Source organism: Streptopelia decaocto (assembly GCF_964273445.1).
Source record: "Streptopelia decaocto genome assembly, chromosome: Z".
Taxonomy (NCBI): domain Eukaryota; kingdom Metazoa; phylum Chordata; class Aves; order Columbiformes; family Columbidae; genus Streptopelia; species Streptopelia decaocto.
The window spans coordinates 31,711,525-31,738,923 of NC_138657.1; the positions used below are offsets into that span (position 1 = coordinate 31,711,525).

General features: G+C 42.5%; 2 protein-coding genes across 3 annotated transcripts in view; both read right to left on the reverse strand.

Annotated features, from left to right (window-relative positions):
* SLC35D2 (solute carrier family 35 member D2) overlaps positions 1–18,193 on the reverse strand; it is a 51,574-nt gene extending 33,381 nt beyond the window's left edge. Inside the window, exons 1-10 of one of the 2 annotated variants that reach the window (XM_082074813.1) lie at positions 17,731–18,188; positions 15,363–15,396; positions 13,697–13,783; positions 10,862–10,929; positions 8,994–9,065; positions 7,019–7,087; positions 5,901–6,003; positions 4,523–4,615; positions 2,030–2,097; positions 1,202–1,280 (exon numbers count right to left, since the gene is read on the reverse strand). In XM_082074813.1, coding sequence (XP_081930939.1) covers positions 1,202–1,280; positions 2,030–2,097; positions 4,523–4,615; positions 5,901–6,003; positions 7,019–7,087; positions 8,994–9,065; positions 10,862–10,929; positions 13,697–13,783; positions 15,363–15,396; positions 17,731–17,870 — 813 coding nt within the window. In that variant the 5' untranslated portion in view covers positions 17,871–18,188. Of the gene's footprint in view, positions 1–1,201; positions 1,281–2,029; positions 2,098–4,522; positions 4,616–5,900; positions 6,004–7,018; positions 7,088–8,993; positions 9,066–10,861; positions 10,930–13,696; positions 13,784–15,362; positions 15,397–17,730 lie in introns of both variants that reach the window. The other variant, XM_082074812.1, reaches the window with a different exon arrangement.
* A 328-nt stretch (positions 18,194–18,521) lies between these two features.
* On the reverse strand, positions 18,522–25,473 carry ZNF367 (zinc finger protein 367). Its single transcript, XM_082074066.1, has 5 exons — positions 24,709–25,473; positions 24,083–24,233; positions 22,247–22,366; positions 21,693–21,831; positions 18,522–21,166 (listed from the first exon to the last, which is right to left on the reverse strand). Exons 1-5 carry the CDS (start codon positions 25,051–25,053, stop codon positions 20,929–20,931), a joined length of 993 nt encoding a protein of 330 aa, XP_081930192.1. The 5' UTR covers positions 25,054–25,473; the 3' UTR covers positions 18,522–20,928.
* Between the last annotated feature and the right edge of the window lie 1,926 nt (positions 25,474–27,399).

Below are 27,399 nucleotides of genomic sequence, written 5' to 3' on the forward strand. Positions count from 1 at the left end.
TCTTGGTTTCAAATGTTTTAGCAGCTAGCCTGGATAATGACATCATTTCTACCAGTTTCTACTGGGGACTACTGCATCATAAAGTGCTTCTCAACTTTAAAGCTGTTCAAAATGTCTCAAAGACTGTTATTGCTCAGAAAAGTGAAACAGCGTTGCTCTGTCTTAATGATTCAGTGTAGACATATAAAATCTAAAAGCATGCTTTCAGGGCCACAAAATGAAAACAACTAGATAAATCTTGCCAGCTTTCAAAAGAAAACCATGGAAAGAGAAGTACCATCTTCTCTTAGTGCATTTTGTTATGTTGGAGCATTGTTCTCCTCAGTCACCTATGCAAGGGAGCACTCTGAGGACTGTTACTCCTGTGTCTAAATCAGCTTGGATTCTGATAGCTGTTTGGCCAATAACCATAACCTGGTACAAGTTTTATATTTTGCTAAAACTCTTATAGCTTACAGCTCCACGCTTCTTTCCAAACTGCCCTACAAAAAGGTGCTTGGGCAGTCAGTGATGTTCCCAGCTCAGACATGCTGGCCTCATCAAAACTAAGGAAGCTGCAGTGGTTTTAAATTAAACTGGGGTAGAAAACAGACTGTGAGGACACCAAGTTCAGTTTTTATGACACGCATGTTTTGGTTTTGACTGACCATATACAAACCAAAATTAAATAGTCCATTCAGCTAGAATATAGTTCTCACACAGAGGCTGAAGCAGTTAACCATAAAGCAATACAGTCCCCGCTACAGCATAGCCATTATTCTGTATCTAGGAGTTCCCCATTAATCATCAGCAATGGAAATCAGTTCAGCCCAAAGTGAAAGCAGGTTAGTCTGTATCAGTTTGCAATGCACATGCAACAGGCCACCTTGAAAACCTCACAGTAACCTTGTAAAGAACAGAAGCAGGTGACAGTACCTGACAAAACGTGACAAAATGTACATCTTTTATAGTGGTTGAAGCTTCTCTTGTGGGGAATATAAAAATAAATCAATACTCACGTTGCTTTCTAGAGCACACCTGAGCTTCAATGGAAGAAAACAGGGTCACTCTGTAGTGTGACCCTGTTTGGCACAAGCACTGGATTGGTATTAGCCCTCATTTTGAGTGTCTAGCTGAAAGTATAATCAGGATCGCTGCTGAGTCAATGCTCTTCCCTGTCTATTTGAACATTCTTATCTCTCTCTTCTGTTCCATAACTCACCTTGATGGCACCAACTACTGTCGTTGTGAGCGCAGAATTGTAATGACTGCATAGGACAGTAGAATACATCAAGAGAAACCTAAATAAAGGAGAAAATTTTATAAATTCCTCCCAGGGAGCTCAGAAGTTTAGCAACACTCTGAAATGTTCAACATTTTCTGGATCAGTATTTTGTCAATCCCACCTGTTCCAAACCCTAAAAGAAATATTCTGTGGATCCGTATTTTAAGTTAAGGATATGCATATAGAGAGAGCTCAAGACACATGTTAAAATGTGCGGCTTGAGCTGTAGTAGGGTCATCCCTAGCCTCTCAGCTTCTTAAATGTCAGTACTGAAGTCAGTTGGACCCCTTAGTAGGTGCCGAGTGGAAGAGAAGAACAGGATCCAACTAATTTTTCTATTCTTCCTTTGACTCTGTTGTCACAACAGGAACAAAGCACTGTTCCATTACTGTTGAGTCTCCCATACTTTTCCAGGTACTTTAAGGAAAAAACTCATTGAAACAGTTCCTATACTGAAGGGCTTACATTCTGTTAACTGCATAGAGTAAATCAGATAATCAGAAGAGACAGTCAGCAGAGAGACACTGAGTACAGAAAGCAAAAAACTAATGTCATGTTGTTGACCACTGTATGTGTGAGGTCAACAACATCAACAGTACTGAAACAGTTATTTATACTATTAGAAATAATTAAAAGATAGAAGCCTCAAAGGAAAATATATTTTCTTTGAATTTTAACATAACTTATCAGCAAGTCTTACATTTGACATTTGCAATTTGAAACACTGCCATTAAAATGTCTTACTTGATTGCCCTGTGTTCTTACCCCAAAAAGCAGGAAAGAATAAATTGAAAGACAAATAAAAAATTTGTCCAGTGCTGGAAATGTGTTGCCTAGTAAAATAAAAAAAAAAAAAGAGAGAAAACAAGAATGATGTGCCATATAATCAGCTGTAAACACATACAAAATGTAGTTAATATGAAAATGTGTGAAATTGCAAAATATATTTGACTCATATTATAATTACAAAACATTTATATTACTACTGAAAATATTTTTATGCATTTAACTTCAGAGACAAGACGACAGCACCCATGATACATAGGCACATTCTTGTAACATATACAGCAGTGCAGATATAAAAATGCATACTGCAAGCAAAAAACACAAATACAACACAGATAAATTGTGGGTTTATATTTATTAGTACAGATACCAACACTGTGATTAATATTGTGTAATAGATAGTGTTGATATAAGACACATAAATAAATAAATAAACTCCTTGAAATCTATTTCATACCATAGATTCATTCATTAACAGCTTTCAAGGTCCAAGCCTGCATTTTTGAGCTCCAAAGTACATTAAATAAACGTTACTAAGGCCTCTCATCAACGAAGATCAATGAAAAGGCTAAATCATCACTTTGAAGCCTGCTCCTTAGTGACATGCAGCAAACACACAGTGCCACACAACAGCCACAAAGAAACATGTCAAAGATTATTTTCCATCTCTAGTAACTCCAAGATATGCTTCATTTTAACCTGATTAAAGTCACCCGTATCAGCACAAAACCCAGCAAATGCTGAACACATCCCTGAGGAACAGGATCAAGGCTGTTAGTCCATGCTGAGCGGTGGCTACCTGAGCCTCCACCACGTGAGGTAATAGATTAGAGGCAGCCCTGCCCTGCTATAATTGTGCTGGTGTGCAACAACAAACTGCAAAGCATTTCAGGGAGACCTTCTGGGGCCTCCTGTCTCTGCCACTGCATCACACTTTCCTGTCCTCTGTCAGCCAGCTGGTTGAAGGAGAAGTGGGACACATAAACTGCAGTCATGACAAGATCTACATCTGCAAGATGTGGTAGATACCACTCCAGAACTAGCTAAAGGAGCAGAAGCAATCTCCCTAGCACATAGGCATCGTGCTGATATTTTGACTGGCAAAAGATATAAGTCTGTGACAGATCAAGACAAAAAGCTCTGCTAGGCTAAAAGCTCTTCTAGGCTAAAAGCAAGCCAACTTTTGCGGCCTTGAAATTGGCTACACACAGGTGTTATCTGCAATGATTTGTTGGATTTTCATTAGTATTCTTCCATTTTTTCCTTTTTTTCCCTGTGATTTAATCTCTGTGCATCACATTGATGCTAGTTATCCACATCATTTAATAGGACTTTTAATACTAAGTGACCAAGCCATTACTTATGCACAACAGGCACTATGCATTTCTCTGTTCTTTATTTATTCTTTTCAGGTAATGGAGCATTAAATTGTTTGTGCCAAATCAACATATGGGCACAATGCACTCCTTATTTTTGCCATGGAATAAACCTAACAACAAGGCAAACTTCCCTGACCGTTTCTCCCAAAATGCCTCCAGCCCTGCCTTTGGGAAAGCAGTTGAAATCTTACAGCCATACAAACTTGGCTCCCACTAAGTTTACCAACAAGGGCATCAGCTGTATTTTCCTAAACTAACAAAAGGTCATGCTAGATTGACATCACAGGGAGATTTCACACTCAGAGAAGATCTAAATCCATCATTTTTCAGGGAATGACAAGTTTTGCCCTTAAAGCAGAGTTGTAAGAACACAATGACAGAACTATGTGAGTCCAGGACACAACATAAAACAAAGAACATTGAAATGATTTATGATACTCCCAAGCTCTGCAACAATTTTCAGTGGCAAATCTTAAACATTTCCAGAAAGGAATACGAGTCTCTAGACTCATTTTATTGGTAAGAAAAAGGCAACTCAGCAAGTCTGTGAGAGAGCCAGAAAAGCAATACAAACCGCCTGGTCTGATACTTTGCGTGCCAGGACATACTGCCTAGGGTACTATCCCATATTATGATTAGCTATAGAGAGTCAAGCTGTTGTTCTATGAGAATGTAAAATGTAGGTTACAAAACTAGACTGAGACTAAACAGAAATCTGTGCATCACAATGAGAGAAAGACTGGAAATATTCTGGTTTCTGTATTTGCAATCTCGTTTTAGAGCATGTCTCAAGTCACACAGTGCAGCTGGGTTCCCAATTGCTCCAGCTGTGAGTCCTCAGTCACACATTAATTCTTAAAAAAAGATTCATATAAGGGCTATCACACAAATTCAGCTTCTCTTTAAGGTGAATAATTACAAGTTTTAGCCTGTGAAGGGAGAAGTCCAATCCACATATTTCAAATACTAATCAATAGCATGGAAGTAGGATTACCTCTCTAAAAACAAGCAAAAAAACCCTAATCCACACCCCCCATGAAAAATATGAACAAAATATGGTTATCAGTCTGAGAAAGGCAATACTGCTTCTTACCTGCTGAAAGTCTCCAGTAGAAAAGCTAATAATAACTGTTGGTACCACCATGAAACAAGCATTATAGAAAAGGACACCATATTTTCCCAACTCCTGTGAAAAATGAAACATGGTGTTTAGAATTACAAGCCATTTGGGAGCAAAATACTAAATATTACTCTGGCAATCCTTCTGACACTATTGTCAATGAGCAAACAAAACATGATACACCCCGATTTAAAATACAAGCTTGTAATTGTTGGATTCATTGTTCAGTTCTGAGGTGAGTTTCCCCATCAGTCACTTTGTCCGTATGCTCAGCAGAATATTACTGCTCTGCTCTACCTTCAAAAGTTTCTATACAACACTAGCTAGTCAGAAACTTCCTCAAGGAAATGGTCCGGAACTGCTTTATGTTAGACTCCACGTAAGTCTCTGCCTGGACAGGGGATTACCTATTCCACCTATGACAAATCAACCACGAAAGCATAGGGCAGGGTGGCTCCCTGGGGCCAGCGTAACAGGTAAATTAATGAAGCTTGGCTTCTAAATGCAACATCTCTATCACTGGTAACTGATGTAACTTCAAGCAATTTGAGGGATGCCACATATCCTGTTGGTTAATTTGCTTGACACAAAAGCAGAAGATTTGGGGAATGAAAAAGCAGCCTTCCCTTCCTCCAGATTCAGCCATGCTACTGGGCAAATCTCTCCAGCTTATCTCTTGCTTTAAAATGAAACTCCATATTTTGCAGAAAAAATTGAGGCTCTTAAGTGCTGCTCATAAAAAATTACAGAGTCGGGATTAGATGGGATTCCTGAGATTATTAAAAAATACGTATTTCCACCAAAGTCAGTGACAAAACCTCTACCCAGCATCTCCAAGACTGGCCTTTGCTATGGCTTGATAGATTTTCATGGCACTTAATCTTACATAGCCAAAAAGGTATCAGTTGTTATGGTTATTCACTCAAACTGCACAGGGCTCTGTTCCTACCCAGCAGTTTATTTTACATAAACCTCACTTAAAGTGTGTTTCTAGTCAAAGAGCCATCTTTACAAATATATATGATACATATATATAGTTTACAGATAAACAACTTGCTTTTGGTTTGGATTTTTTTTTTTTTTTAGCCCAAAGCAATGTTTCAAAGCCACTACAAACTTTGTCTAAAAGACTTGGGAGAAAAAATACACCGTTCATCTTCGCCTGGCCTGAGATACTAATAAGTTTTTCCCAGGCTGTTCTGTATTATGGATGCATATATCAGCCGAAATTTGAAAGCAAATGAAACTATATGTTAGTTCATAACTTTATGTTCATGAAGTCATATAATAATGAACTCACTGTTACCATATTGTCACCATGTTAAGTTCAAACTAATCACCTCACAGTTACCTTTGGATCCATTTTCTGCTTTATGTAAACTCCATTTGCTGCTGTGAAGATATCATTTAGCAATACAAAGGTGTAGCCCTCCAGATTAAAAGACAGATCAGACCTGGGAAAGAAATATTATATTGTAAATAAGAAAACAGTATATGATGAATTGCACTACCTTGTTTACCTGAAAAGGTATCATAAATGAGGAAATGCAAATCCTGACAACTCCAGCAAGTCACAGGTTTTGCTTTAAGCCGTCTTCGTAAGTCAAAGTACTTTACATTTCTCCAGCCACTGGACCATCACAAATGAGTCACTTCAGAAGTGGCAGGAAATGATCAGTTTTCATTCTGTGAAAAAATTCCATCTGTCTCAATCCTGACAACCTGTCCAATTATTACTGAATATACTCATCTATTCCTGTTAACATACAAAGTAGCTAGGGAATAAAGTCTGACTACTTGTTTTTACAGTCAGGTCAGACATATTGTCATCCTTTCTGTTTTGACTTGTGACCTCATGGATATAGGGTAATTCTTGTAACAGGACATGGCTCTATCCGAGCCACATCACATAGAAATTATTTACCTTTGTACACAGGAAAGCCAAGAAACAAAAAATAACATTATATTTCCAGTTAAGTAAAGGAATATTCAAACAGAATGAAAATAGAGAGTAGTATACAAGTGCTTTGTAAACTTAGCCTCACACTAGAATTTGTTCACAGTGATTAAAAAAAAATAGATACTGCCTAATACAAAACAATATTTGACAATCAAAAGACCAGTCTTTCTATCCAGAACAAGAATATGTTTTTGTAAGATTATTAGAACACACTGATTAAAAGCACCATTCTCCATAGAGTTTTAACTTGCTTTATTTGTGATCCTGCAAACATGGAAAACTGGGGAGGGCGGCAAAGGGAAGAAGCACCGAAATACTTTCAGCTGGAGTTAAATTTTTCCCTTTGTATTCCTGCACCTCCCAATGATGTCAGTAGAGAGATTTTCCACATCAACTTGATCCAGAGTAACCGTTCTCAACCTAGGTTTACGTGGCACTTAACAAATAAAGAAATATCCTGGTGTCCCTCCTCTTATAACATGACTTCATATAACAAATTAAAACCTTACCCAGCTGCTATAAAAGCCCCAAGAACGATGGCAAATACGCTGACTATAATACTCAGTGGATATCGTTTCCTGTAGACAAAAATTAGACAGTTCATACTTTCATTATTTGAAGAAGAGATTAAATGGCTGTCTGCCTGAAACGTTTCAAAACAGTTAGTAATCACAGAATATTTAACATGAGGACACAGTCTTGATAACCTTAAGGAAGACATGTGATCGACCCTGTGCCACACTGTCAAATCTTGGCCCTGAGAACAGAAATTGAAAAAGCATTATGAGCATTCTGCTACTAGATAATTTTAAAATTAAAGATTACAGGTAATTGAAGAAACAGTACTGGAACAAACTGTAATTTACTGTGTATTAGTACTCATAATGGACATATTTCAAGCAATTCAATAAAGGAAAACCACTACATATCTCTCATGTAGTTTTTCATCTCACCTTTATTGGGAAAGATGCTGTACAACAAACTATCTGGGCTATTTTCCAAATAGATACTTATTTTGAAGTCAAAATGAAACCTTGTACTTGAAGGGGAAAGCATGAAAGCTTACGTTATCTTTGCTATGTCTACATAAGCACTGCCACAGAGTAAAACTAGTCTGCTTCTCAAACCTCTATTACTTTATTTAGAAATGTCTTAAAAACTTCTTTTTGCTCCATACCGCAACATGCCTTACAGGCGTTGCTCTAGTCATTCTCTCAGGCTAGCCCCCAGCTCTGAGCTGGCCAGTGAGAAAAGATCCATCAGAACAAAATGTACATTGCTCTTGGAGAAATCCTGCATGTCAAAGGAGCACAGCTGTGGACCGCTGTCCCAGCAACAAAGCTGTGTGCAGTCTCCAGGTATGATAGGGTTTGATCATAATGACTCGCACATTGACTGCTTTTCAAATCCCGAGGTACGCCAGCATAGACTCTCTGGAGTCTTTTCATCTTCAACCCTCAGGAAACACACTGTTACTGTGGCAGCCTACAGGAATACAACATTCTGCTTTTAAGCTTCCCTTAGGTTAGGATGCTGCTTGCACTAGTACACCACATTGCTTAGTCCAGCTAAGAACAGATGACAACCTCACAGACTCACATTTTCCTCACTTGCTTGTGGGAATTCTCAGGCCAACAGGAGAAGACAGCAAGTTCTGCTTTCCCTGTGAGAATTTACAACTAGAAAAGAATCCTGGAGCATCCCCAAATATGACTCACATTGATCAACTGCTGCTTTAGCCAAAAGGAGATGACAGTCTCCTTTAAGGCTTTTCAAGAAGCTTTTCCCCTGACCATCACTCTCATGTTGCCTGGGTTCAGCTTCAGCAAGCTGCTTTTCCCCTTGTGACCTCACCTTATCCAAGCAAGATATCTGGGTAGAACCATGACAGCGACAAAGTATGACCTATTTATATTCTGGTTCTTCCAAGTCATTACAACTGAAACTAGTGATCCCAAGCTGCAATAGCATACACTTCTTAATTTCCCACTAAAAATAACAGAGGTATCTATAACTGAGGTGCTTTTCTGATCTAACAGCACACTGACAGATACCATTTTGCTTCGTTAAACTGGTATGTTTTTAGACTTAGGATCTGCCTGTTTGAAGCGCTTTGTAGCTGAGGGGCCTCCGAGACGAGACACAAACCACAACCGCTAAAAGAAGTGTCTAAGTTGTGCTCTGCTTACCTGATTTCTGTGCAACAGTCAAGAGAATGAGCTGTGTAAATAAGAGCAAGCTGTTTTTTTTTCCCTCAATTCACTCAAGTGCATGCATCAATGTCTTCAAAAAAACCTACATGAAACCACTTTACTTGCTCTTTTCTATTTGTCAGTAAAAAGCATTCATTCAATATTTTCTATTTGTCAGTAAAAAGCGTTCATTCAATATTCTGATGAGATGCCAGAATTTGACATGATATAAATCAATTTGATATGATCTAAAATAAAGGTATCTTAAATGAAAAAAAAAAAAAAGGATCACCCAAGTATGATGATTTCCAGCAGTAAAGTAAGTGGAATGGTAAACTTCCTGAGCACTGTAAACATCGGCAAACTGTCAAAAAAAAAAAAATCCAAGCACAGCATCAGATTAACAGTATTTTTATGTTCTAATTCTTATCTAATTTTACTAACCAGAAGATGAAACCAGTATCCAGCAATAACCAACCAAAACAAAATCCCAGCCACTTAGCATACATTAAAAAAAGTCAGTCTGGAACTAGATGCTGATTAGATAACCAAATCATTGAAAAATAACATGATTTGCCAGTTTGTAAAACAATGCAACTGGCTACCTTCTAAAGAGTGAAATGGAATACAAAAGCTATTTTCTACCTAGCAGAGCCCCCATCAAATAATTCTTTCTGTAGAATTCATGGGCATGGTAAGTAAAATGATTTCTGTTGTAAACTTAGAGGACACACAATAAGCCTGTATCTCAAAACATATAACAGAAATAAAATACAAAGGAAATATGCTTATTAAACAAACTGCACTTCCAGAAAAGCAAATTAAATCCACAAGAACAAAACAGAGAATATAAAAGCAACATGAAAGTTGGGACCAGCTGCAACTATCAGCGGGTACTTTTTGACAACATATTGTTGGTCTATGCAAAGCCATGCAGTTGGAAAACTTTTTAATTAATTTGAGAAAAACTTCTGTCTGACACTTAGGAAATCTGACAGCAAAGCCATATTGACCAATTAATTGTCTGTTTAAGATAACTATTAGCAACTGCATTAACAAATGCCACAAATCCTAACACAGAGCTTAATCACTTTAAAACAGACATTTTGAAGGTATGCATAGGACTATCTAAACCTTACTGAGAACCCAAACATGGTGGAAAATGCCATAATATAAACAAATGCCACATAATGTAACAAAATGCAATGTAACAAAATTTAATGGTAGAAACATAGTAGCCGTTCTTCCTTTTCTACAAGAAAAATCTGTTATGAACAGTAAACCTAAAGAGGTATGTCAGCCATAGGAGGAGGAGATGGTGCACTTGTGTTTAAAATAACCTACTAAACTTTATTTTAAAATTACAGTTAGGGAAATGGGAAAGAAGAACCCATGGATCAAACTTTTACAGGACTGAAACTACTTCCATATTCACAATGGCTGCACAGTCACTGCAGTGGAACAACTTCTGAATGCACACAACAAAGAGTTACAGAATCAGGCGCCTGATGTTGCTAGTCAGAGAAAATTAATTCTATAAATAAAAAGAAACATAAAAGAATTAAAAGTAATACATTTTCTCTCCTAGTGTCTGTATCAAAGTTACTGAAATGCTGAAAAGCTGCAAAACTCTCCGTTTCGGTTTAGCTTACTACCAAATCTTCAGGAGCCTGTAATAACATACAAGAAACCACCGCAATGGTAGTGCTGCCACCATCCCCACCACTACACAGCAGTTTCTCCATCTCTTTGTGTGTCCTAAATAAGCCGCACGGCCACGGTGGCAGATTTTTTTTCCTTGTTCTTCCTCCTTTAAAAACATCTTTCTTAAAGCCTTCAAACCCTCTGGTTAAGACACACAGGAAAAGCTGGATGCTTGGGTGTGTGGGGAAAGTGAAAGCACTTTCATTGTCACAGAAGAGCATAGCGATTTTCTGTCAGTACAGGCCCAGCTATGCCCCCCTTAAAAGAAGTATACAACTTGTAGACGGATCAAACATTTCAGTAAGAATTTCAAAAAAATATCAGGGGGTTTAGACAGACAGTCAGACATCATGTGCATTTAAGTCTCCACAAAATGCTTTTTCTTCAGTGTTTACTTTTTACCCCCATAAAAGGGTAAAATCCAAACAGTCTACTTATAAATTCCATTTACTGTACCTGAGTTTGCTGGTACTTGATAATCCACTTATGTGGTTTCCAACGTAAATCAGCGGCAGAGGAAACAACTGTGATAAAATTAAAAGTGCAAGTCGGATTATTATGTTTTGAAGCATTGTTGAGAAACTTTACATGACAGAATTTGATAACTATAATATCAGACATACCATTAGCAAGAAAGAGGGTTTTTAAGGAAAAAAATGTAACTGCTGCAAACTGATCTGCAGTTTTCATTCATGTGACCATTCATAACCACAGCTTCACTGATTTCATTAGAAGAGCAGCAATCTAGTGAGTCTGAGACTCAGACTCCATTCACAGTAAATGTTAATCAGTGTTATTTTAATTACGGTAATCCTCAGATTAATACCCATTCTAACATTTTAATTTTAGGTATAAAAGTAATGTTAATAGCTAAACAAGCAAGAGAATAGCCTGAATAAAAGAATGAATAAACTCTTAAGTATGCTGTGCTTCTCTAGGTACTCCATATATATTAGTAGGCCTGCAAGATACAAAATTTTAGATCTACCAAACAAATTATGCTACACAAGACACTAGAAAAAAAGATAAGTACTCAGGGGTAAATTAAACTTCACGATTTCCAGCTTCTGGCATAACAAGACTGACTTGCACAGTAACATATGGGCCCTAACACAACACAGAGAAACAATAACAGAACTTCAGAGCCTTAAGAAAAGGTACAAGAAGTCAGGGGTCCCTAAATGACATTCAGTTGCAGCTCAAAGCCGTTCTCCTCCCACTACAGAAAAGTTGCAGAAGATTAAAAACAGCCACAGTAATCAATGGGGACAAAGGTTGCGTGTACATCTAGTCCCAGTCACCATCAGCCAAGCGGAGCTGAAATGGCAGGAAGACAAAACAGATCCTCTGTTCCAGCAAATGCGGCAGCTGCTGCTGTGCCTATACATGCTGCAGGAGACACTGTGTTTGTTGGAGGCGATGCCCTCTCAAAGCATTGTGTGCTGGAAAAGCATATGGAGATGTCAGCTGCTTTTTATCTATGCTACAAATTCTGCCTTTCTTTTACAGCAAAGAGGAGACAGTACAGAAGTTAACTATAGTTAACTAAGGTTAACTTTTAAGTGAAAGTAGTAGTAAAAGTAAACAGGACTGTAAGTAACAATATTCACCCTGTCAACATAAGTTTGCAAAAATTCTGCAAAGCACTTTCTCTTCTGTATATTTTTATTTAGAAAAAAACCCCAACAAACTGGTTTACTTCACAGGATGGAAACAGAGCTGACGAAACATTCTCTTTCCTCTGAAATTTGTCTATTGTAAAGACAAAATTACAACATCCAGCACAACGTCAGAGATCTGTGAAACAATGACTCAAAAAGGGTCAAGAACTCCAAAGCTTTGTCATTAAAATAAGCATTTTGCTACTTTAAAACTACAGCTGAAAGTACCAAGGACCTAAACCAGTCCAGGAGTGAAAAGCAACTATAATCCTACTGTCAATGAAAGCAAGAGCTGTCAAAAGGATAAAGAGTCGGTCAAAGGATGCTTTAAAAAGTAAAGAAATCAACAATGCGCAATTCAGCTGATTCACTGTGACTAGTCAAATCCAGCACTACAAGCAATACACAAGTCCTGGATGCTGCAGTGCTGACTGCTCCAGCATACCCAGAAAAGCCTTCCAAAGGATAGACATTATTAGGAAAAAAAAAAAAAAAGAGTATCTTTTTAATGCCCTTGTACTGATGTTAAGGTGAAGGCAACAACAGGGAAGGAGAGTAGCTGGACTGGAGGAGACAGAGGGAAGAAACTTCTCAAGGTCTCAGCAAGTTGTTTATACGGGGAACTCAAACCTACCCACTGTGAAACTCTCTTCATTCACATTTGGGAAAACATTAGGATTGTTCTTCTTATAATCAATGGTACAGATATTCCTACAGAATTTCTAAATGCCAATGATTTCAACATGCATTAGGAATACACAGTATTCACCAAAGGCTGTGAGATCTTCATAGTAAACCTCAGATTGACAGTAAGAAGATTCTGCAACGAAGACGGTGGCCTGAAAAGCTGTGATATCTGAGCCCTGCAGCAGAGCTGGAAGCTCGCTCTATATTCCTGAGCAAACACTGACCAACACCCTGCAACAAGACATAAATACACAGGCTCACACACCAAAGTGAAGCTCAAGCAACCCTGCACATAGATGCAGAAATCTAAAAGGATCAGTGCTGCAGTCATTTCAGACGCTAGTTCCCAATCCGAGATACAGATCCTGTCCTATTTTCTCTGTCCTGCCAGACCATATAGACTTACGGTCTGCATGATGCAGCTAGCCCCTACCTACAGCGTTTACAGCAGGCATTATTTTAGCCCCTCCTAAGGAACATATATCTTACATTTGGAGTAAACTGGGTTTGGGTTTTTTTCTATCACATATTCTCTTTCTGTTGTTTTACCACATGTCCCATTCAAACTCCTAAGCAGCCTTTCTCCCTTCATGCTGTGATCAAAATCCTTTCTTAAACACAGATCTCCCATTGATCCCCGAAGGAGCTGTACACATCCAGAAAAACACCAGGAATCTGAAAGAATTCATCCAGCTGTATGAAGGTACAGCACCCTTTCCCATGTACTGTGTAATAACATTCTGCCAGATTTCTCTGCAACAAAAGGCCAGAATATCGCAGTGAAACTGAAATGATCAAATCCCATACTAAATGAAACAAAGATAATCACATTTGACAATAAAATGCAAAATTTTTGCTGTTTTGTATCTAGCCTCCGTAAGAAAGAACGCCACTATAAGAGGTAACATTTTCCTATCAATATCAGGACCTACGTAACCCTTACCTTCACAGGTATACTTTTGTCAAAATCGGGGAAGTGAACAATCTTATTTAATTTTGACACATACAAGATAAGTACGGTGGCTGCCATCTAAAAAAAAGAAAAAACAAGAAGTAATCTAAGAGCAAAACTGTACATATGAAAAAACTGTTTCAACGACAAAATCTTCATGTGCATTTAATAAATGCTATGTATTACGCATTACACATCACGCAATTAATAAACTGTAATAACTTTATTCTTATCAATTTTGATTGCTACTTATTTAAAAGTACAATATAGACATATGTTTTACTAGTTTGAGAAAATTAGTGGCACCCAGTGAAACAATGAGTGCTGAGAAGGAGCTGAGAAAATAGAACAGGACATGGTACCAGAATAATCATGGTATTTCCACTCAGAGTGTTGTTTAATCTGCGGAATCACTCCTACAGCTTTTTTGGTAATGTGAGATGAGGATTGTGCATTCATCAGTCCATTGACAACACAAGGAAGAAATAACAAAGATACAGACCAAATGAAAAATATCTGAGCAGTCATACATCATAAAAGTTAATGTTGGCCCCAGGAAGGTAAAAAAGTTAAAATTTCCTTATATAAAAATACAGTAATTGTCTACATAGAAGATGAGGTGGAATCATGTCTGCAGACTAAAGCATTATACGATATTACATGCACTTTACAAAGTGCTCAGCTAAATCCTGGAAGGGTCAACAAAAAAATGGAAATGCCATTGAGTCTTATGCTTTGCAAATAAAGCCATGTCATTACCCTTACCATGAATTATTGCCACATTTTCTAGTCTTTGACTTCCACTGAAACACGATGTGTAGTTCCTTGAGCAGTCTGGATATGTGACTCTCTTTCTCTCTCACACAGCAAAGACTTTACAAGAGATTGAGACTCTTCAGCACGAAATGGCAGAGAAGTCTGACTTGTGGTAACCTCTTTCCATCTCTTCCTCACTACCCGTTAGCTTGTAACTTTGGCAGAAAAAAATCCTCTCTTTTAAATGAATTTACCCAAACATTTGCCTCGAGGCTCCATCTTTCCCAGCCATCCCTCTGCAAAATCACACATTCTTCTTCATGAACCATGTACACAAACATTTGAACTTTGGTTTTACCATGGTGCCTATCAGCAATAACAATAAAATACATTTCTGCTGCAGTAGTGTAAATTGGCCACAGGCAAATATGGCAACAAAGAACCAAAGTTGTGTGGTAGTCCTACTGGAAAACTGCTGGGAAAGGGGGGAGAGATTTTTGAGTAAAAACACCGTTTGTCTAAAAATAGAGGCAATGTCCCTGCATGTAATCCACAAATGCTCAAGGATTCTCACACGACCTATGCACTTGCTAGAACAAATCTCGAAAGTTTTGAAGGCCAGGTCTCTTAATTACTGAAGTCTGTAAGGGGAAATAAATTCTATTTTCAGCCCTTCATATGACTCCTCCCATGAAACAGTTTTGACTTTTGTTGAAATTTCCTTGACCTTACTAAAATAAATCACTTTTCCTTACAGTGTATCTAGTCTAGAAGACAAGCAATGCAGTATAACAGAGATTTCCCTCCTAAAATATACCTCTATGCTAACGTTAGTTTAACTTACAAAATAATGAGTGCATTTAGTATGCTTTACTACATTATTTATTTAATGTGAACATACCTGTCCGATTCCAAGAAACACTGGTGATGGGAAGCTGAAAAGAATAAACAGATATTGAATATTGCGAAAATTAAAAGAAAAAAAAAGAAAAATATTAGTTTAAAATTAGAACTAAAGTCAAGAACTGGATATGTGGATGACTGGCCTGTCTTTCAAACAGGCTCAGGAACTGCTGCACTTGCTGGAGTCCTAAGATTTTATTTCTGCAGCAAAACACAAGCTGCATCCAAATAATATAGCATATGCACAGTTGATCAGTTCTAAAGTGCTAATTGTTTTGGGTATCTTTGTAAGCGAAGGTAACAGAGAGAACTATAACGCTGCATAATTTTTTAAGTGGTCTCACATATAGACTATACATCCTCAGAGGGTATAGAAGTCTTGCACTTGGCCTAACTTGGAAGCTTATCTACATGGTCCAAACACACTAGCAACACTTTTTTGTGAAAATAAAGTGCCTAGGTAAATGTTGTAGAAACATCTATTGTCTGCTAAATTTCTACCATACCTGTTCAGTCAAATTTAGCTGAAAGCATGAATACTTGAATACTAAGAGAACAGAAACTTTGGCACAACACCTGAAGAAGCTGAGCATCTCAATTTTTCCCCCTAAATCTACATCAAGTTAAAACCGAGAAACATGTGGCAGTAACGGCAAATTCTCTGTAAGTATATTGAAATACAAGCAAAGAAGTTATTTAGAGTGGATGGCTGCTTTATGCCACAACCAGCAGTGTCTGGAGCCTCTCTGCTCAAAAGCCTCAGGTACCAAGGAGCACCCTGAAGGTCAGAGCTCTTGTTGCCTCCAAGGAGCCACGCAGCATTTTTCTGGACTGCACTGTCAGGAACGGTTATGCACAAACTAGCATCCAGGCAATCTAAATGAAAGCCATTTCATTCTCTGTGCACACCTGCACTAACAAATGTCTAAGCGAGGTCCACACTCTCAACAAGCTTTGTAACTTTCCATTATAAAGACTAGTTGAGGTTGTGGCTGTTTATCACAGAAGCCACCAGGAACCGCTATACTACTACTTGGCTGCTGAGAAATGTGCTCAAATGAGCCGCCCCGGGACGGGAACACAGTGTTAGCAAAAGAAATGCTCTGAATTGCAGCGGAAAGGCCATAAGGACACTGGAGTCATAAAAAAGAAAACGAGTTAGGAGCAGCTGGCAGCAAAACGATTCTGGGAAACAGAGTTGTTGGTTTGGTTTTTGGGGGTGAAGGGTCAGGGGGAGGGAAAAGCAAAAGAAACATGACTCCCATTTATAATCATGTGATGCTTAAACTGTGTCTTGGTTTGTACTTGCAGCTATACAATATGGAGGCTTCACTTGTCTGTACTACACAGATTTCTCCAGGCATTTTTGATTTGTAAAGCCCTAAACATTCCCAGCAATGCTGTAAGCTCTTTATACAAAATTCAGGCTTACTGATGTGTGTGCTGTCCTTGAGTATATTTCACGGATGCACTAGATGTATGCCAGGGACTTACAGGGAGCTGCAGATTGTATTAACAGGATGAAAACAACTATAAAATAAAATCTCAACTTGTCTCATGTATCATTTCGGGGAGATGTTATATACAGGTGCTACTTGTTTAAACAGCATTGAACATCAGAAAACAACAGCAAGTGTTGCTTTTTTTCTTTTGTTTTGTTGGGTTTTTTCACTTTAGTGTTTCTAGTTCATAATGAGCTAGAACAGCATAACCAGAGCAAACCTTGGAAGTAAAGAATATTAATGGTGAGATCACAGCTACAGCACAATGATTCCACATGAGACGCCCCATGAAGTTGCAGAGGTAGTGTTTTCATGATTAAGAGACTTTTACAAGACTTTCTAAGGGCTCATGTTTCATTTTTGGCTACCTCAGAAAATAAAGGCGCTCTCAGGAAGGTAAGAAGATGGTTTGGTGGGAACAGTTAGGAGAAACACTGCTTCCCCGAAGGGTCTGAACCAGTGTATCGAGCAAACCACCAGTTTTGACACCAGGAATATCGAATGGCCTTGGAGGAAAAGCCCGGCGTGTCGCACCGCGGTGAGGCGCAAGTGGTACCTGCTGGGCATAAACGGGGTCTGAAACTGGAGAAACCGGCCCCGGCCTCGGCAACATTCACCATCTCCGCGGCTCAAGGGCCTGTCCCGGTGTGCCAGGTGGGGAGCCCCGGCACCCGAGCTGCCCGAACAACCCTGGGTTACGCCGGCGCTTCCCCGACAGGCGGTGCGGCCCCGCTCCGCTTCGGGAGGGCGGTACAACCTCCGCTCGCCAGAAGAGCGGCAGCGCCGCCGGCCCGAGGGACAGCCGGGCCGGGACAGGCCCCACCGCTGCCCGGCGGCTCCTCCTCCGCAACCTGCGGCCCTCACCTGTAGGCGCTGAGCACGGCCTTGTTGACCAGCACGATGAGGAAGGAGCACGTCCCGTAGAAGAGGGCGGAGAGCAGCCTGGGCAGCGCCGAGTGCGCGGCAGCGCCCGCCGCCTCCCCCGCGGCCTGCCCAGCGCTCATGGCGGCGCGGAGCTGCGGCGGCAGCGGGCAGGACCCCACCTCGGCCTGCACGAGTGCGACCGGACGGGCCGCCGCTCCTCCCCGGCCCAGCCCGGCCCGGCTCGGCCCCGAACGGCGGGGAACGGCGGCGGCCGCAGGGCGCCCCCTGGCGCTGCGCGGAGCCGGGCCGTGCCGTTGTGGTTCGGGCCCGGCCCGAGGGGAAGGACCTCGGGGTAAGAGCAATCTCAGTGCGGCAGGCTGCCGCCTCCGGGACTGGGGGCGCCGCGCCGGCAGAGCTGGCCCCAAGGCCCTCCGGTACCTTACGCCGCCATCCGGCACCGGCTGGCTTTGTTTTTAGTGCAGCCCTATGAGAAAAAGTTGAGCGTCTGCCGGCGCTCCCCTCCGGGAAGGGACAGCCCCGAACCACCCGCGGGCAGGGGCTGCCACAGGCCCAGCCGCTCCGCCCAGGACTGGGCTTCACACACTCACGGGTTTGTGAAACCATAAAAAACAAACAAAAGCTTTAAAAACTTCCCTTTGGGTATTTAACTTACGTCAGATTTCAACACACAAGGGAAATAAACACCTTCATGCTCTAAGGCAAGTCGGGTGTCTGAAACAAGGGCTTTTAAATACTTAGCAGTTACCAAGCAGCACACACTAAACTTCAAAATTTAAACCAAGATTTTATTCAAAGCATCTATTAAATGGCAGCACATCCACTCTCCTGCTGTTAAGTCATGCCAAACTACAACTTCATCTTTCAAAGCACTGAACACTTCAAGATCTTCTGTATGTAATCACTTCTTTAAAGAACAAAAAAAAACAGTCTTTTTTTTTTTTAACTTGGTATTTTATTCAAAACTTCTTACAACACAAAACTGCTCCAGCTGTCTGATTTTTGTCTACAGCAAAGTAAAATTCAGTGTGCTTGTCATACTTGCACAAATATTCTGCCAGTTGCCCAAAGCATTACAGCCGACTGGGAAAAAAAAGAAGTATTAAAAAAAAAAATCCAAATGAAGTTGACTCCACTCTGCAACTGGCTGGTAATTACACAGTCTTGTGCCCTGTGAAATATTACGAGCAATTCTGAGTTATGACTCAGAAGCACAAGAGATTTATGCTCGGGGCTCATTTTGGGATCAGACTATATGCATACAGCCAACTGAACAGTCAAAAACGTAACTTACTTGAGAAACTCCAAACTTAACACTAATTACCAGTTTTACCTAGATTAAGAAGCCTAGAACAACTGGAGTGTTTCATAAGCCTGAAAGTTTAGGCTTTTTTTAAGCCTAAACAGGAACAAATAAGCTCCACATCAGTTCAGGAGCTGTAAGGAAAAGGTAAACCGTATAACTGGTACAGAATTATTTACATTCAATGAAAATGTTTGGTTTTTTTTTTTTAATTACTCAGTTACTATTTAGGTAAGTGCATCAATCATGATTTAAACAAACTGGGTTCATGAGATTTCCAACCAACAGATTATCAGAGAACATAATCCAATAGCTGTAGTTTCTGGTGTAAAATCATGCTGCTTTTCTGGAACAGCTGAATGCGCTGGTCAGTCTATACCAAGCGATTGATAAAATTATTTCTTCCTCTTGTTTAAGCGTGAGGGAAAGTCGCTTCCCTTCTCACCTGAATTTCCTGACCTTCAATACAAGGAATGAGTTAAAGCAAGTAGGTCAGTAAATATGAATTATTAATATCCCCTAAAGCAGTAGCTTAAAAAAATAAAAATAAAACCAAAAACAACACAAACCAAAACACACATCATGAAGTCCGATTTTAAAATAAGGTTTCGTTAGCATATTAGGACTCTGGCTGCCTTCAAAGCAAATTACCGAAAAAGATCACCATGAGTCAATACTATTTGAAAGTATATAACAAAGTGACAACATATCCTCCTAAACATTTTATATGAGCATCTGAGTACTAGGCAGCATTCTGTAACTTCATTTATTTGGGAAATATATGAAATCACACATGTTAACACGCTATCTTTGGAAGCCTATTTTCTAGTTGTATAGTGAATACTTTTCTGCAGTGTTTAACTGATAGCTGTACTACAGTTAGTGAACAAAAAATTGGCATGTTATCCTGAAGTAAAGCAGTAAGGTGGCTTTATGCGCAGAAAGTACGGAGGCTTCTATTTGCTAATAATCATATAAAAGCAATACTTTAAAACTTAGTGTTTGCTAATAGGAGATCTAGAATAGTTTACTACAAATCAATACCACCCTGTAAATACCGCCTTTATTAACAAAATCAAGTGCCAAATCACTACAGGGTCCAAAAATATCTGAAAAAAATATCACCAATTGTTTTCCTTTGTCTAGACTTTGCAAGACTAATCATTTTCAGATAAACCAAACAATGTGCAAAAGCTCCTAACGTCACGTTAGGAATAACAAGTGCTACCAAGAGATTCTCTGCTGAAATCAAATCAGAAAACGTAAAACAGCAAAGTCAAGCCTCATACCTTGAGCAGTCACAGCGAAGATCCTGAACAATCTTTTTTTTCTTACATGAAGCAGTTTCTCCCTCTCTACGAGTTGTGTTTAACTAAACTTTGCCTTCCACTTCAGTGTTGCTAGGTAAAGATACACTGACATCAGAAACACACAGTTTCATTGCTGCTTAACATCTTCAGACCTACAACTTAATATAAATTTGCTTAAATAGTCAGATAAATACTTTTGTCAGCCTTCTTTGGCCACATGTACCATTCTACTAATCACGAACACTTTGTTCAGAAAGTGCTTCCTCTGAAAACTGCTTCAAATAAATGAATTAACCTTGCAAAATCTAGCTTCCCACAACACATAACTTTGTCAACCCTGCATTATGCAGTCCTGTATTTACAAATACTTAGAAACTTTACATCCGTCTTTTACCTTACAAAAAGTGCAATTCTCTCACCCCATGTTATGGGGCAACAACATTCTTCATAAATTCTACAGAATAGCAGCCTATGATAAGCAAATAAGGTGCTTAGCTTATGCCCATGATCTAACTGGTTTAAGTACCACCAGCAAGTACATTTTGTATAGGCAGACTCTGTTTCTATCTACTGTCGAAGCGGCGCCACAGCAAGGTTTGCAAGCTCGATGAGAGCCAGTGCGCCGTGCATGCGTTCACGCTGTTCCTGGAGGCGGCGGCGAGCAGCTGAATGAGCACTGTTCTTCTCTTCATCATCCTCTTCATCGGATTGAAGGTATTCCATTGGGTCCTGCTGTTCCTGATCTGTTTTCTGTATTGTTTTAGTTTTCAATGCAGGAGCACGCTGTTCTCTACTCTCCCAGTATCTACCAAATCAAACATGGGGAATGCTTTTAAAATATATGCAACTGACTCGCACAGCAGCAATCCAAAGTACTAGCTTGCATCCGACTAAGCAGTGCATTTGGCTTTATCTTTCAGCCCTTATATAGCAGTATTTAAGCGGTAAGAAACCTCCTTTATTCAGTATTTTAAGTGAACATCTGTGACATCTCTACACAGTGTTCTCAGCAGGCGTTTCTCCCTAGACAGACACAATTGTTGCCCCTCATACAGATGCAAATTCTGCAAGACTGCAGCGCTAACTAACAATGTATTAGCAGATGATGATCAAGCAAAGAGAAGCATTTAAGCAAACAAACAAAACAAATGTCTCATGAGGAACTTCATCTAGACCAGGAGTTTGCAGTTCTTGAAAGAAAGGCATTGAATGGTACTGGAGAAACACATGGTTTGATTTGTTGGGTTTTTTTTTTCCCCCTAAGGATAGAATGCTTTCTCAGATCACCCTTATAAGTATTTAGAGAGGGATGACACCATGAGAGAACTTACTTTGCTAGCCACTCAGCCACAGCTTTATTGTCAGCTGTCTGCTTCTTGTTCAGCTTGTCTGTGAACTCTTCCCTCTTCAGTCGGGCATACGGATGTTTGGGGCAATGGCGGTTTGCATGCGTGAATCTGCTTAAACAGCCTTAGAAAACACAAAGTGACAATGAAGAACATATTACAGAAAGCAGTCAACCAACCAGTAAATATAACATCTGTGGGACAAAGATGCTGCTCAATCCAACCTTCCCCACTCACAAAATCTGAGATCTGGTTGAAAACAGCAAGCCTTGGTTGCAAGGTCCATAGCATGCCACATCATTTTATACATTAGTATCAACTGACAGAATTACTGATAATCCACTCATGTATTTTAAGCTATCTTTAGATAAACATTCGCATGGTTACGCAGATTCTGTGTGGCTTCTCCCTTCTCTAGAAGCTCCTCCAAAATTAAAATTTAAAGCTTCTATGGGTCTTCGCCATGTGAACATGCATACGTTTCCAGTACTAGACTGAACCTAGTTCTGAAAGCTGCAAATTGTTCTGCGGTGGCTCACCATTCTCTGAGCAGACGAAAGGTTTCTCCCCTGTGTGGAGACGCTGGTGAGTTTTGAGCTGCCCACTCTGAACAAAGGCTTTCCCACAGTCTGGATAGTCACACAAGTAAGGCCTTTCACCTTAAAAATAATAACAGACAGATTTGTGAAAGCTGAATATAACAGAAAAATCATAATATCTAGCAGTGTCCCAGACTTGAGACTTGAACAAGCAGACTCTTTTTACCCACTCAGACACTTGCACCTACTCCAAAAGCCCTGGTGTACCAAGTAGCAGAGATCCACTTTTACCGCAGACAGATCTTTGCTTTGAAGTACATGTTCAATACTACAGAATTATACAATTATTTCTAGAGGAAAAAAAAAATTGTATTTTCTGATTTAAACCTCTTGCACAGCACTACATAAGCTTTGCCCCATGAAACTAGGCATCAATAGAGCAAGAAATATACAGTTAAATGAGGAAATGGAGAAGTAATGTAATTCAAGTTGTAACCAGATAAATTTTATCCTTAACATAACCTGAACTACAGTACAATAACTGAGGTCAACAGCATAGTAACATATGAAGTTGTATACAAAAACCTCATTAGGGAAGACTATTAGAGAAAATTTGTAATGGATAAATGGAGGTAGCAAAAGAAACATATTCCAGACTTAAGCCAAGAAAGTTTTCTTTGATCAGACATCAGGGAAGGCTTCCCCATACAAAAAGCAGCAAGAACAGAGATGGCAGGTGCCCCCTCTCTCAAGAGGATCTGACAGTGTGCAGCTGTGCAAAGGCACGCCATGGCACCGCTCCTGTGTCACCACTCCTTGGGAAGGACGACAAAATGAGGGGGATGCTGACTTACTAAGTCAGAGGAGGAACACTAGGGTAAGCTCTGCTCAGTTAAGTAGTTCACACAAGCTCAACACCTAATACAACCAAGCGAAACAAAAACATTTGACCAAAGAGCACGAGGGAACTATCTAGATTAGTCTCAGTAACCTGTGTCAGAGTAAGACACTGTGGGAGCCAAGGTTTTCCTGGGCCTTTGTTTGGGTGGTAAGAGCATTTGTGTGTGTCAGGGGAAAGTGTTGGTGGTTGTGTTGGCATTGTGAGCTACATTAGTTCACACATTATTGCAAACAGTTCTGCTGGAACATGGAGAAAAAAAATAAAAGTATTTACTTGGTTTAAAAAACCAGCATGTCCAGTTCAACCTCAGCCGGGTATTGAGTTGATCCTACATTTTAACTTAACTGTGAGTTGCCTTCTACATACAGTTCAGTAAACTGGCGTGACCACCTGCACCCCAGAAAATGATTCTAGGTGGCGGGAAAGATAACTCAATAGTGATTTTAAGCTTGTGAACTCTTTTCTCAACGTTTAAGCTACACTTCCAGGGTGTTACACTGGCCAAGTTACCAGCCAGTTTTTGAGTTAATGTTTCCTCTTACAGCTAAACTTCAATTGCTGTGTGAAAAATACATCAGCGAGAAGGAAACAAATGACAGAGGAGCGCAGTCAGAAGTGCTACCATGTACAGAGCACCGTGGTCAGGAAAAGTTCTCCCTCCTACACAGTAAGCCAGTGACAGCAACAGATAAAGTATTTACACAACCTGCCACTATAGCCCAAATTGCTGCTACACTATCCCATGACGAACACGGTTTACGAAGACTTTGATTGCACTAACAAGTCTTGGAAGAAAAGTAAGATTTAACATAGCACCTACAATAAAATAGTCACAGGTTGAGTTTATTGGGAGTTTACTTTTTTTTTTTTTTAATTCCTTCCCTGCTGCTTCCTAAGCAGCTAAGACCAGCGATTCACACCTTCCCTTTACTCACCGGTGTGAGTTCGTTTGTGGGCCTGCAGTGATTTCTCTCGTGGAAAGACCCTGTTGCAGATATTGCAGCGTATCCTACTGGAAGAGTGCTCTCCTTCGCTGATCAGGTCACGGACGGTGTCTGCTCTCGGCCGGCCACGCCGTATCCCATCCTGCGTGGAAATAACCGCGCGCTCGCGTCGCTGCACTTCAGCCAAACCCCACAACTCTCCCCCAAGTGACTCCTGAGTCACGGGTGCAGCCGAGACCCGGTGCCTTGACAGCGCCAGCGACCGAGCCCATCCCCGACAGCGGGGCTGCGGCCGCCGGCTGCAGGCGGGGAGCCGTCACGCTCCGGAGTGCGCTCAGTGAAACGGGGAGGAAATAAAACAGAATAAAACTTCCCAACCCGCGCTACTTTTAAATTGAGGGAGGAGGGGCAGGAGCCCCGCTGCCGCTCCGCCTGCGGGCGGCTCCCTCCCCGCCCCTCCCGCTCCCCCCGCACGACGGACAGCACTGGGGCGCGCGCACCGCTGGCGGAAGTGACTTCACTTTAAATCTCCGGGCGGGGGAGGGGCGCGAGGCGCGCAGTCACCCTTTAATTCCGCCGCCCGCCCCACCCCGGCCCCGCGCCGCCGCCGCGCTCACCTTCAGGTGCCGGTCCCTGCCGCCACTGTCCGGGCTCGCCGCCTCCTCCTCATCCCCAGCCTGGGTTCTGCCCGCTCCTCCGCGGGCCGGCGGGAGGGCCGAGGGGGCGGTGGTGCTGCCGGGGCTGAGGGTCACGTTGTGGGCGTTCTCGCCCCAGCGCCAGGGGTAGACCATGAAGTCGCTGAAGCCGGGGCTGGTGGGGATGGGCGGGGCGGCCGATGGCTCCTCGCCGCCCCCCCGCGAGGAGGGTTTGATTGGGGTGGTTTTGATAACGGAAACCAGGACGCGCTTTGGGGAGTCCTGACAAAAAATCAGCGGAAGGCCCGGTGGCAGCCGCTCTGCCATCGCCGACCCCCGCGGGCACCGGCGCTGTGAAGGGAGTGAGGGCGCGGGGGCGCTCCGCGGCGGCTTAGCCCCTTGTTCGAGCCCGCGTCCCGGGATGGGGGATGTGGAGCGGCACGGAGGTACTGCACACCGCCGCCACCTGTCTCCGCTCGGGCCTGCCTCAGCCGCTCATCGCCGGGGACGGCGGCTCCCGGCGGGGTCTCAGTGCCTTCCCTTCCCCTTCCGCGGCCACCCCCGAACGGATCCGCAAAGTCAACGGCAGCCCCCGGCCATAGCAACGGCCGGGATGAAGCAGCCGCAGCGTCCTCGCACCTTTCCGAAGCGGCGCCGACCCCTCCGGTAGCCGCGGTCCCGGCGATGCCCGAGGAGGAGCCGCCGCGACCCCTCCGCGCCTACAGCCCAGGCCGAGCCTCAGGTTTTCCCGCGTTACATTTCGCGCCTGGGCGTAGCCAATCACCCACTGCGGCGCAGCGTCACAGAGCCGACCAACCGCTAGGCGGGGACGCCAACTGCCACACCCGCTGGGGCGGGGCCCGAGCGGGACGCGGCTTCGCTGCTGTCCTCCTATTGGGCAGGCTCCCGGCTCACCGGCACAGTTCGAAACTGAGTGGGCTCGCGGGCCGCGCGGGCCGCCCCGCCGCGCCGCGGCGCTCTGCTCCTGAGGAGGCGCTGATTGGCCCGCCGCGCCTGGGGAAGAGGAGGCGGGGCTGGCGCGCCCGGGCGGGCTTGGCGCGCTTGTGCCGGGCTGCCGTGAGCCAATCGCCGCGGCAACGCGGGGGCCCTGGCGCTCCCGGCTCGGGGCGCGGCGTGTGCGCGGTTTAAAGGGGCCGCTCCGCGGGACAGCGCTGCCCGCCGCCGCGGTGGTTTCGCTCTCTCGCGGCGGGGGAAGCTTTCCCCCCGCTGCGGTTTTGTTCTCAGCGACGGACAGCGCTGGGAGCGAGCTCACTGGCTGTCGGGGAGGGCTCCCCCGTGAGGAGCCGCCGCGGCGCTCGTAGGGCGGGAGGGCGCTGTGGAGGAGGTGGCAGCGGCGGCGGCGCGGCCGTTATGGCCGTTGCAGGGCGATGGCGAGGGTGGGCGTGGAGAGACGCCCCTTCCAGCAGCGGTCCCCCGCGGTGACAGGCGGCGTGGGGCCGCGGATGTGCGGCCCTGCGGCGACCCCGCCCGGCGGGGATCCCGCAGCGGCTCCTCGGGCAGTGGGCCCGGCCGGTACCGCTGCCGCGTCACTGTAGAGCAGCCGGCACTGGGCACAGTAGCGCAAGAAGTGGGCAGGGGATGGGCCAAATGGCTGCGGGGCTTTCCCGGGCCGTCGCCGTCTCATCGGCTGCCAGGGGCCGCGACTCGGGAATTTGTGGAGGTTTTTCGGGCACATGGATTAGAAGTTCGTGCAGATTATAACTTTTACCTCAGTAGTGTTTGAGGGGCGCGTCTTTCCTTTGACCATTTTATATATAACTTTAGGTATTTATACTGCGATGACTAAAATGGTATTTAAAAATCTAGATTTCCAGTCTACATCCTTTGAAACTGAGACCCCGTCTAGTTCTGCAGCCCTTTAGCACAAAACTGCTGGTCAGGCTGCAGGTCCGCTTGGGTGCAAGGTTTCCATGGCCACAGGTAACTGTGATTTGTGTCATCTTTAACTCATCTGTGTGAGCGAGACATGCGTGGCTGATCTGTGAAAGATTTGGTGGTAGCGAGGAACGGTTTGGAAACTTGGTGGAATACACTGATCTGGCTTTAGCTGCTGAAAACATGAATAGGTTGTATGTTCAGTTTTTAAATGCCCAAGTAAACACTGTACCTCATTTACCTTTGAAAATTTAGTTACTTGAAAGTAAGAAGGCTTTAGGTTTATCAGATAAATCAATACTTCATTTATTTTGTCCTGGTTTTCTGTGTTTTTTAAGCAGTAGATCTCACTGTTCTACAGCAGGAGCATGTTTCTTTGTGTGGGCATTTTATGCTGCAGTTAGCTAGTAGAAGTACATTAACGGGCCACTTTTGCCTGACTGTCTTACTGACTACTTACAGGTTGTGAAATAAGCAACTTACATTTCTTACATTAACAGGTAGATTTTGTGACAAGTATCAAAGGCACAGAGAAGCCATGAAGCTGTAAAAACAGTCAAGTTTTTTTCTTTCCCCACTCAGTGTTGCTCTCTGGAGTTTGTGTGCTGTAGACTGGTGCATTTTAAGAGTGTTAGCAAGCATCACTGCTCTCAGGAACAGGAAAGTGCAAGGCAGAGCAAATTTGCAGTGCGTGGCTACCAACTAACCCTGCTCTGGATAATGGGAAATGGGTTCTCCTAATGTAGGAACTGCAGTATTAAGTATTCATCCAGAGAC

Bases quoted from the DNA above. Each gene is read 5' to 3' on its own strand.
- ZNF367 (XM_082074066.1), bottom strand. From the start codon at position 25,053: ATGGCAGAGCGGCTGCCACCGGGCCTTCCGCTGATTTTTTGTCAGGAC. The intron at 21,832-22,246 runs GTGAGCCACCGC...GTGTTTTCTAAG, and splicing joins TTTCGTCTGCTCAGAGAATG to GCTGTTTAAGCAGATTCACG. The intron at 21,167-21,692 runs GTAAGTTCTCTC...TTGATTTGGTAG, and splicing joins GTGGCTGAGTGGCTAGCAAA to ATACTGGGAGAGTAGAGAAC.